Source organism: Dinoponera quadriceps, unplaced genomic scaffold (assembly GCF_001313825.1).
Source record: "Dinoponera quadriceps isolate SergipeBrazil2010 unplaced genomic scaffold, ASM131382v1 scaffold71, whole genome shotgun sequence".
Classification (NCBI taxonomy): domain Eukaryota; kingdom Metazoa; phylum Arthropoda; class Insecta; order Hymenoptera; family Formicidae; genus Dinoponera; species Dinoponera quadriceps.
In genome coordinates, this window is record NW_014554274.1 from 934,189 (window position 1) to 946,045 (window position 11,857).

Consider the following 11,857-nt stretch of genomic DNA (forward strand, 5'->3'; position numbering starts at 1 on the left):
TGATGCTCGGTTGTTCATTTCCGGCAGGAACGTCGACCGGGAGCCGTATCAGTGCTTCCTCCGGCGGAAGTGTCGCGAAGGAGAACGAGGGTTCTCGCGTTAGGGAGTTGATTGTTCCGGTCGTGCGGTATGTAAATCTCCCCAACATCACCCGGAGATTCTCTCTCCCCCCCTGTCTCCCTCGACCCCTCATCCCACTGACATCCCCCGCCCCCAGCGTCGCTCTTTCCCGTCCGAAATTCCAACCTCGCTCTCGCGCTCCAGCTTCTCCTCACCGTCGGCGCAGAATTTTTTCTCCGCGATTTATCGTAAAATTTTTGCTACGCTATTGACACGGAATTTCTTCGCCCGGTGAGATTTATCGCCGGTGTTGAGATTAATGATCGTTCCGCGGCGGACGCGGTTAAGTAAATGTTTAAAGGGCCGCGCGTGTTTTCAAGTGATATGTTTAGATCCGGCCGTTTTCCGAGGGACTCCCGAATGAAAGTGAAAGAACGTCCCGTGTGCGTGTATTTATCGCGATTAATCGCGGTGTTTCGTATTCGGGACACGGAAAATTAGTCCTATCGATTCTTCCTTCTGCGGCGCGCGGTGTTACGTAGTTATTCGACGATACCGGTGGAACGGAGTTCACTTCAGATCGCACAATGGCGGGGTAATTTCTCTCGTTGCTTCGCGCGCGGTTAAATCGCGGCAAGTTCACGCCACGTCTGGAGTTACTTCACGGAATTGTCGAGTCGCACGACAGCCCCGCTTCAAGCGGTACGCTCCGTGATCCGATCGTGGAATTGTCTCGAGAGGCAAAAGGAGAAGAGAATTTCAATAGCTGCTGGCTTTTGTATCACGGTATCGCGCCCGCGCTTAACCTTTGTATTATTAGAACGTGCCACGTGCAAAATCGTCCCGTCCCGGCAATCGCTGTTAACGAAAAGTAAGCGCGAGAGCCGGCCGACGACCGCGACGATCCGCGACCGCACCGTCTGAAATTGATATTTCTCCGCCGGAAATCATTTCTTCACAAGTTAACACGCTGGAATAAATTTCGATCGGACAAACCGATCAAGTAGCGTGCCCGATTGTTATTTTTATCTCCCGATCGAGTGATGGATACATTTCCGATGAAGTATTCGATGAGGTTACCGATGTGCAGTTAACGATGAAATCTAATCGGAAAGTTAGCCTTTGCGTATCCGTTGCAATTTTCATCGGATAAACTTGATCGGATGAAATGACGAAGTGATCGGACATTGCGCCTGATCGGATGTATCCGTTTGTTACTCTTCAAATGGATTATCCGATCGGATATGATCGGATATTTTCCTCAGTGTACATAAACGCAGTTTCGATGGTATCCTGTAGTCAAATAATAATAAAATGTTATCATTATTCTTTTATCACTCATGGTGCTAAAAATATTGCTTGCATAACCTTTAGTCATATTGTCAAAATGGTGCTATATATTGTATTATTTTAAACGGTAATGTGCGTGATGGCATTATATATATTTAATACGCTAAAATAACATGCTACGAAGTAAATATTTTCATATTACGTTATGTTCTTGTTACTTCTGAAGTTAGATAATAACTAGATTTGTGGTTGAAACAAGCGTATCCTTCCAATGGAAAAGTATTTTCTTGCCGATACTTCAGGAAAAGTTCTAAGAGTTCATGAAAGTTTCTAAAAATAAAATGATAGTTGTATAATAATCCTCAACATTTACTCTACCGAAATCTGTTGCATTCGTTTTACGCCTTTTCGCGCCTTTTGAAAATAATCGATTCTTTTAGATCCGTTTAACGGACTGTGTATAAGATTTAGGGATAATCAAAAAATGAGAATATTCGACTAAATAATAAGAAAAATATTCCCCAAAATTATGTAAATCCCTTTCCTATTCAAGAAGAAAATATCGTAAAAGAAAAAAATGGCGCGCTCTTTAAATGAAGCTATTCATAAGAAAATGGAGTTATTTTGTATTTACCTGAAAAGAATGAAACAAATATCAAGTCGCAAATAGTTACTTTCCCCCTTTAGAGGCATTTTCTCTACATAAAAAATCACTCTTATCAAGATTCAGAGTTTCGGTCAAAAATTGTTTCACCCTCAGACCAGCGTGAACCGGCGAGATAACGAAATTTATCGTATCGGAATTTTCTTTTTTAACGGATATTCCGGCGCATGAAAGGAAGACGGAAGGACACACTTTCGCGGTGGGTATCTGTCCCTGCGTTCTCGTCCGCTAAAAAAATAATTGCCGCCACAATTTGTTGCGGTCCTACCGAGTACTGGAGAGTTTTCCGGCTGAGGGAGTTGACGTTTAAAGCTTCAACGAGATAAAAGAGGAAGTAGGCCAGCTTAAGGGCGGAAAATTCCTTTTTTTTTGTCGCGTGTAACCGACGCCGTGGGGGCGATAGTCGCGGTTGAAAACCTCACGTCGGCCACGTGACGCCGGATTATATGTCGCCTCATCGAACGCGGAAGCCCTTGACACCGAATTACGTACCCCGAGACGAGGACGTCGCGGTTATCGCAGTGAAACGTAAGTGTAACGTAAAAGAGACGTCGCGGGCGTAACTTTAGCTTCGCGGCCGAAACGAGTTCTCTAATGTCTCCTCGCAAAGGTTCGAGCCATCGATTTCGTTGCGGCGTTTTACAGAGCCGCGGTGCGTCAGCCGCTGTGATATACGTATCTGCGCATTTTCCGGAACAATTTTGCCGAAAAGACGGCTAACGAGAATCGCGCGCGAATCTCGCACACCGGCGCACGCTAACGATTCTTCCGTTTCTACGGGAAGGGCGACACGTCAGGTTCTCGCAGCGCGCGAGAAACGCCAGTCGAGGAAATGAGTGAGCCGAGCGCTTAGTTAATCAGCGACGCGAAACTCATTAGACGAGGGAGGGACGAGGATTTAAAGCGATACCGTGCGGCAGTTAGGGGCTGGCTTTCGATAAATTCTGATTAAGCCAATCACGACGGTTAACTCGGCCGATGGAGTCGCCGATACGGAGAAAAACGCAACTCGTTATTAAAACAAACACAGAAATTCTCTTGTGTTCTCTCTCTCTCTCTCTCTCTCTCTCTCTCTCTTGTAATCGAATGTATATATATTTAAAAATTCCATCAGTCAAGTGTTCGTTGCTAACACACATAAAATTTTTAATAATTTTTGATTATTTTTGGACGGAAAATTGTGTACCCAATAAAGAATTTTTCGTTAAAAGTGGGCCACTAAAATCTGATGTTGTTTCAACATGGGGAATGAATGAAAAAGTGCACAAATATAATGTTAAATTAACACATTTCACGTAGTTACTATATGTTGACAAGGTAAATGTATTGTTTTAACATTATATTTGTGTATTTTTTAACACATATTCGTGTATTTTTTTAACACACCCCTCACGTTAAATTAATGTAAAATTTCAGTAGGCCGTTTATGATACAACATTTTCTACTGTGCAGCGGCAAATCGCTGTCGGCGATCGGAGCTTGACGAAAGTCGCCCTTGGTTGTTCGAAAAGCCATAACCCCGAAATTCTGAAAAATGTGTCAACCTACCCCGACCATCCATCAACACTCTAGCACGATAATGGCGTCGCGCAGCGGTCCGTTCTATTTTGTTATCAAACACAGAATTATTAACATTTTGATTATTATCAGACGACAAATTACTGTTGTATTGCTATTATGTATAATTACTTTGTTATGTAATTAATAACAGCTGGAAATTGTTGTTGACAATTCTATCGTTAATCGTCGATTAATTCAATCCGAATTCGGCGGAAGCCCCCCCCTCCCTTCTCGATAGAAGGGGATAAAAAAGGGAGCGTTGACTTTCGAGAAACAGTCTCGGGGATTCTTTCGCGCGTCGGCGAGGAAAAAACAGTCCGAGCAATAATCCGCGTCTCCGAGAATTCCACTCGCGACCTACGTGCGCCCTGTTACACTCTGCTCACGGCCGGAGCATGCACGATCGTATATGCATGCGGATATTCGCCGCGGTTGTTTCGTCCGCGGCTCCTTCGTTCGCGAGGTGATGGGCGGCGGGAGGTGTGGGCCGCGGAGTCGCCGCTGCATGCTGACTACGTGAGAATGGCTTTGTCGAATAAGCGAAAAGTGGGAGCGGAGACACTCGTTCAGCAATTTTGCGCGTTTCATGGCGCAATTGCATTCCGTTTAGAGTTAATGCGCGCACGTTGTCGTCGCAGCGGCGCGCCCGTGCGCGTTTTTCCTCCTCCTCTTTCCTGCGGAAGATCGGGCGAAAATTCTTTCGAAGAATTCTCACTCCCGCCGAGAGAGCGTCGTCGCGCCTCCCCCGACCGCCTCATTCCTCGAGACGTCTGTCCGTCGGTCGGACGCGCGCGCGGAATTCGAAAGAAAAGGGGGAGAAAATGAAAGAATCATAACGCGTTTTCATCTCCCTCTTTCTTCCCGTCGCCATTTTCGCGCATCCTTCCTACCGAGCGCGCTCGTTAAACTCGGAGAGGACGCGGGAGACAACAGATGCGGCGAAATGGCTTCTTCGCTCGAATCCGGATATAATAAATTACACGGGATGGAAGCGAGAGCGCGAGCGCGCGCGCTGCACGCGCGCGTTGTTATCCCGGCTTCAGCGGGGCTGAATGTCGTACTGTTTTGTCAACGCGTTATTTATGGCTCGTTGTAATATATTGATTCGCCGGCACGGCCGAATTCCCCCTCGCGGCACACGTGAATGCATGCACGCACCCATGTATGCATGCATGCACGTGTGTAGGTGTACGTGTACTCTCTCCGCCGCCGCTGCATCGGGTAAAGGTGATGACGAACTTTGTACAGTCGATGCCGCAGAGCTGTATAGCGTTCCCGTCGCAATCATATTTTTTTCGACTAATACAGAGAGAGGGACTTTTTCCTCCCTTTTTCCTCCCCTCTCTCTCTCTCTCTCTTTCTCTCTCTCTCTCTCTCTCTCTTTTGTTGTATGAAAAAAACGTCGACGTAAAAATTGGAAATTGCGCTGCCGGAATACACGTAAATAACTACGAAATCCCGTCGTGTCGCCGCGAAAATGGATCTGGAGCCGCGGTACCGTGGCCTCTAAAGTACGCCGACAATAATAGAGCCGCTCCATTCCGGAACGACTCCTTCGAGAGTTCAGAAATATAAATTCACGACGGACTTTTCTCCACGCTTCCTGGCCGGCAGGCAGGATTTTATCGCCCGGATAAGACAAGCCCGGAAACAAGAAAGTAACGTCCAAGTTTTTGCCGCTACGGGGACAGACCACGGTCGGCGGGTATTGTCGTTCGATGTCAGTGGTGGTCGCGGACGGTAAAGTGTTTCGCGATATTCGAGCGGCCGGCATGAAAATTGTGACGCGTCGCGTCGCTTTAATCTCCAATTTCCGACGTCGCGCGAAACGTCGTCGGAAAAATTGGCGTCTTAGAAATCTCGCGGACAGACGCGACTAGTCTCTTTCTCTCTCTCTCTCTCTCTCTCTCTCCTTGTTCACCGGCAGGATTCGATTACCGGGGACGATTGCTCGGTTAAACAACGAGATCGCCCATGAGGACGTCAGTCTCGTTGGGACGCAATCAGTCGCTTCTCCATTTCGACGTTTCCATCCTCGACATCTCGTTTACCTTGAAATAGTTCTGGCGCATCCGGCCCGTTGCATTTCTGAAGCGTCCTCAGGGAACGTGGAACGTGTCGAACGCGCGCGTGCAGTCTCGAAAGTATTCAGCATCGACTCGGCGAGCATTTCATTGGCATTGAACTCCCGCGCGGGGTCAGACTGTCGAGTTTGCCCCGTCAAAATCCGCGACTCGCTTGACTCGTGGCAGAAAAAGAAGAAAGAAGGAAGGAAAAAAAGGAACGAAGAGAAACTGCGCGAACAATCCGCGACACCGAGACTCCGTAGTCTTTATTTCATGGCTCGTCCGTGAATACCCGTCCGACTTTATTTTTTAAGTTTCACAGTTGGACGAAATAAAAAGTAGGTCAAGTGGCGGAGGTGCAAACCCCGCGGGTAGGGGGGGGGGCGCGAGGGCAGATGGTACTCATTAGGGGACGAGCTCGAGAGGAGACGGGCTTGTTTGGGAGCGGACACACTAAGTCGATGACGTGAAATTCAATTATGCCTCCGGTGTCTGGGAAGAGAATTATCTCGAGAACGAGCTCGACACCCATCGCCATCGACTGAGCTACTTAAAGAAGATTTTCATTACAAATCGAGTTACAGCGGAATTTCAATCTCCACCCGCGATAATCGGATCGTAATCGTAATAGAAACGAAGCGGATGCCCCTTCCCCCCCCTCCCCCCCTTCGATCTGCTAATGAACATATTTCTCCCGTAATCGATACGAGGATGTTGCGGCATTACGAACGTGTCCCCGTGTCTCAGGCGGTGTGCAGCGTACGTGTATGACCTTTTCGACGTATCGGGTAACCTCTACTTCAGACTACGATTCTTCAAGAGGCCGGCGTGAAGTCGCTTCCGAATCGGTCGTACGGGAGAATCAATTGTCAAGCGTTACACTCCGTGAGAGAGAGCGCGTATACACATACATCGAAGAAAGGGGGAAAGGGAAGACCTCCGTTCCGAGGCGACGGTTGACAAATATAAAGGAAGAGAAGTGAGAAAGAACAGCTACGAGATACGAGGACGTATTCTGAACACAGACTTAACAAACACCAGCCGCCCTTCCGACTACAATACCTTAATCCCTCGATGCAGATGCGAGGTCTTAACGATTAAGAAAGCGCCGGGAACATCCCGCGGGCACTCGCGGGATTTAAAGTGCGCGCGCGCACGCGTTGCACGCGACGGAGAAGAACGAACGAGCGGTTCCCTTCCCGCGAGGGTGCGAGCGACCGACCGGTTTTCCGCTTTGCGACGCGACACCGACGCGCGCCGTTTTCGTACGGCGACTCGCGGTACGAAGGCTCGCTCGCGAGATCGATAGGCGGTTAAGAGGAGATTAAATAGTGTATGCTTGGCTTTGAATAGGACATACCCAGTATGTCCATGACGGTCCCGTGCCTGCGCTCGAGTTAGCGGCGACAGTAGTACTGGCGCCGTATCGGTCAGACTTCGCCACGGAGACCGCCAGCACCACCACCACTACCGTTTCCTTTCTCCTCCGCCAACCCCTGCGAGGCGCGCGCGCCCCCACCGGGATGGGCGTGCTTGGGCCGGCGTACAGTTGAGGGTGGTTGCCAGAGGGGCGAGCGACTGCGGGGGTGAGAGCGAGAGGCGATAGGAAGAGAAAGAGAGAGAGAGAGGACTAGAAAAATGTTCAGTTCCTCTCTCACTCGAGAGGTACCACCGTTGGCTCCCTTTCGCCCCGACTCCCACGCAATATTTTTGCCGTCCCTATAACCGAGATGATCGACCTTCCTATAGAACGACGCGCGTAACCCCCGCGGGCACGACGCCTCTCGATATGGAACGGAGGTGGCTGTCGAGAATGGAATGTCGGTAGTGAGCGACGTCGGGCTTGTACAGCCGGTTAAGCGGTTCGACTGGGTCACGGGGGATGATCCGGTGGTGTAACCACCGCACGCAATGTAACGGCGTGCAACGGCGTATATCGGGCGTATAGGTGACGGCAGGGAGGAGCTGCCGGGAGGACCGAGGAAGAGAGGCGAACGCGAGGTCCGACGGGCGGCTGTAGGGCGGCGGGAGGAGGAAGTAGGGGTTGAGAAAAGGGGGGCTATATCCGCGACTGGAGGATTTCATTGGCGAGTGGTACGCGTGCCGTTGAAAATATCGGGGGCTTTCGCGAGTGTTCTGATAAAATAGCCAATATCGAATTTGCGTTCCGGCCAGGTGAATTCATCGGGATTGCGCGGCCGATTAAGCAGCGGGATTGGCGGCCGAGGAGGATGAAGGCGATGTAACGCGACGTGTAACGCGTGCGTAATGAGCTAATTGAAGATCGGCGAATTTTTGCCGAATTCGTGCGCGCACACGAAGAGGAGGAGAGAAGGGACACGCAAATCGGTGGTAAAAACCCGAGGAACGGGTTTCCCGAGGTGGGGACTCCTCCTTCGTGCGCCATTAAAATGACCGGCGGATCCTTGTCCAATTTCGGGTCCCGTCCGGGACCTCTTCCACCCCTCCCACGCCGTACGTGCGCCGTATGACGGATGTTTGCCGACGATATCTCACGATCGACCTCTGGTTAATGGGTCGTAGGTCGCAGACCCTATTAACTGCTACCCGGCGAGTAGAGCCAATAAATTATATCGCTCATTAAGTGCGCTCCACACGTGGGAATATTCCTTAATGGCTTTCCGCCTTGCGTGCGAACGCTTCCGCGTTTCGCTAATTGCATTTTGGCCAGGACTGTAAAAATCGAGCAGGTTTAAGCGGCCACCACACCGCCGCTCGCATGCGGCCGGGTTGGCTGGCTGGCATGGACGGGCTCTCTCCCTCTCTCTGTTTCTCGCCTGCTGCTCTCACTTCGCCTTTCCCTTTTGACGTAATATCGTGCTTTTAGCCAATTGCAACGGAGACAAAAAAGGAAAAGTCATCCATAGGAAGCAACTCTCGGGAAGTGGTCCCTTCTTCCTTTATACGTGTGCGCGCGCGCTCGAGGGCGCGGGCGGATGCGTGTTTACGTATCGTTCGTACACGGTGCCACCTTCGGCTATCGGCTTGATAAATATGGACGGCTGTTGAATAATGCAACGGCTGCTTCGCCACTCGGCAGTAAACAAGTAACGCAACACCGTGGGTTACTGATTCGCCTAAATCACCCCGACCGACCTTCTCGCTTATGCGGCTCGCCGCTACGTTTTCCTCGGACTGGCTCGATATATATCGAACGTCGCGTTTTGTCGGTCGACACGAGAGCGGAGACGACGCACGTGCGCCCCTCCGTCGTGCGAATCGTCGCTGGCCTGTGTTCTTAATTCTCTTCACCGAGGAATTGCATGCGGCGGAGAAGCGAGATGAAGTTCTCCCCGGTGAGTGCAAATCGATGGACGGAATGGGGGCCTTTAATGAAGAAATCGCGACGGCGGCATTTCAACTAATAACGGCGAGAGGCACGAGAGACATGCGATCTGTGCTTGGTGTAGATTATTCCGTTAGCAGCGGCGTTTAAGCACGCCTTGATGGCCTCAATCACGTTAAATGCGTTGCGTTTGATCGCATTCGCGAATTCCACCGTACGTATGTACGCGGCTCACACTGTTATTATAACGGCGGTGTGTGTTGATCAAACACAAGTGTGCTGAGCGCTAATTCCAGCCAGATGTTCAGTGCCAATTATCTGGAAGAGCTGCTAAAGGAAAGGAAATATTGCGCTTATCTGGGGGACCCGAAGGGACCGTGACGACCCCGGAAACGTGTTAAAGGTCACCTCCTCTTTCACATCTGCCTTTCCCACCAGATCGTAACACTTCGCCTAACTCGCGCAATTACAATGCATTGGCTCACGAACGTAATCGCGATTTTTATCAGCGTAGCGTAGAAAAATGAGGGCTATCCGAGTGGACGAGCGAGCGAGCGAAGGGACGAGGAAGGGAACGCTGGGACGCATCGTCGTGGTCGGACTGCAGACAGTCCGCTGCCAATCATTATATTCCCGGCATGCAGACATACCACCGCGTGCGAAACAGGGTATGCGAGAGGGTCAGGGGACGGTCTCTGGTCGATGAGGGAATATGGCAGCGCGAGGGATGCGAGAGAGTGGTCGACGAGAGCACGCTCGGGAATGAGGGGGTGACAAAGGGCGAGCACTATATTGGCATACCAACGGTGGGCGATATAGGAATACTTGAAGAACAACTTTATAGCGCGGCTCGAGATCGTCCTGAGATCGCCTGCCTGCTTGCCTGCCTGCCTTCCTGCTTTCCTTCCTCCTTTCCTTTACCGACGAGCGTCCGCAAAAGGTGAATACAAGCCGTGAGGAGCTCACCCCGAGTGTATATCGCGAAGAATAAGCTGCCCTGACAAGAATAATTCTTTACGAGACAACGGAGGGAATTCTCGGCTGAGACGCGAGAGACGAATTATTATTATCATCCCTTCCCGAGGGACACGCTCGCGCGATTCGCGCTGTTAGCGCGATTAGTAACGGCTTCGAATTAGCGGGCAACAGCGGTCCACGGTACCTGGCGACGACAAGCTTAAGTTGAACGTATGCTTCCTGATAAGGCTCGTCGTAACGGCTATTGGACGGGCGGCGCGCGCTACGAGAATGTACGTCCGGCAATTCGCGTCTCGAGGCAGACAATTGTAAAGTAACGGCTCGTCGCTACGCAACGAGCCACACGCGTTACGTTACAGTTGGGTCCTTCAATCGCGAGAGAAGGCTCCGGCCTCTCATCGATTTTATTCCACATCCCTCCCGTAGAACTCTAGGACGCGAGATTCGACGTTATCGCCGGTATAACTCGCAATGCAATTATTAAACTTTGATACAGGCTGCCTCGCGCGAATTAAGTTGCCGTAGACAACTCACCCCCGATCGGTGGAAGTTGCGCATTATCCGCCGCCGGACAATATCGCGCCGACGATTAATTTGCGCGCGATCGCGCGACGGTGTAATCTCATCGCTCGCGCGTCCGCTCGCCTCCTCGTCGTCTTCGCACTGATAGAAAATTATAGTTCATTTCGGCGCTGAGCGCACCCCTTAAGCAGAGAAATAGTCAGGAGAACGATTTTTCCAGCAAACGTTGCTACACGGACAAACATTAGTCTTAATTTGTAGAAATATATATCGTTTTTCTAGATATCCGTCCAGAATTTTATTCAGGAATATTTCTAGGGTGAAATTACCTATTTTATGAGCAGCACGCTTGCTTATTAACCAGTCGTATAGTTTTATTTTTCTATTTGTTGTTGTGCTTTCGTCCAATAAATGGGTTCAGATTTTGCGCATCTTTTGCGCGCAGTAACTGCAGGAAAAACGTTACGCCTTCATCGGGATCCTAAGTAATTTTACTCCTTAGTTACTAAACAGAAATTAATAAATTGTCCAGTAATTCAAGAAATGCGTGAAATTTCTATTAGGGTGAATTAATGATATATTCTCATATATAAGCAAGAATATTATAATCTTCTTAGAAGACTTTTAGTCTTGATTCGATTGAATTTGTATTGATGCTAGTGTTACTTGCACTCAATTCGGGACTAAAAATCTTTTAAAAAACATCATAATATTCTTGCTCACACATGAGAATATCTATCGTTGATTTAAGACAATTTCTTTTCTGCGTATAATATCGTTAATAATAACTTAACACGCGTGTTACTATCATTATAAAATATGTTTGGCGCCGGAACCAGCTATAACTTTCCGTCAGTGCTAGGAGAGAGAGGGAAGGAAGGGAGAAAAGATCGGGACAGTTAACGGTCTTTGCGACGAAATATGGACACGTTGCACTCATCCAATTGTGATTTTGCGCCGGGCGGAGACACGACGATAGTTTCCGTACTAATACGCGGCTGCCCGCATCGGGTTCGGTGCATTCTACAGGATTAATCGGCTCCTCTGTGCCACTAATAGCGCATGATCTAATCGCTAATCCGCATCATGCTTTTTGCGCGACTACTAATTCCCCGCTGCAAAAGCTATTTATTCTGCCGACGTCTAAATAGCGGCGGCTACCTAATTTCGCGTTCAGATCGAACATCGAGCTCCCTCCCCCTTATCCCCGCCCCGTCTCTCGGCCGCTGCTCTCCTCCGCCGACCGCCTTCGAGTAACTACTATTTCCAGTCAGAATCATCTCTTAAGGAGAGCTCAATCGCCCGTCTAATTACCGTTGCTTTCCTTTTTCCCGCTTCCGACTCGTTTGCTCTTCTCCCCTATCCACCTTCGTCATTCACCCTCCCCCCCCCCCCCCCCCCCCCCCCCCC

General features: G+C 49.7%; 1 protein-coding gene across 2 annotated transcripts in view; it reads right to left on the minus strand.

Annotated features, from left to right (window-relative positions):
• LOC106741341 (complexin) overlaps positions 1–11,857 on the minus strand; it is a 131,298-nt gene that overhangs the window by 18,503 nt on the left and 100,938 nt on the right. The window contains exon 1 of one of the 2 annotated variants that reach the window (XM_014613222.1): positions 7,001–7,036. The exons of the other annotated variant lie outside the window; for it this stretch is intronic. Within the exon in view, the coding sequence (XP_014468708.1) occupies positions 7,001–7,013 (13 nt within the window). The 5' untranslated portion in view covers positions 7,014–7,036. Of the gene's footprint in view, positions 1–7,000; positions 7,037–11,857 lie in introns of those variants that run through there. 2 annotated transcript variants of the gene reach the window in all.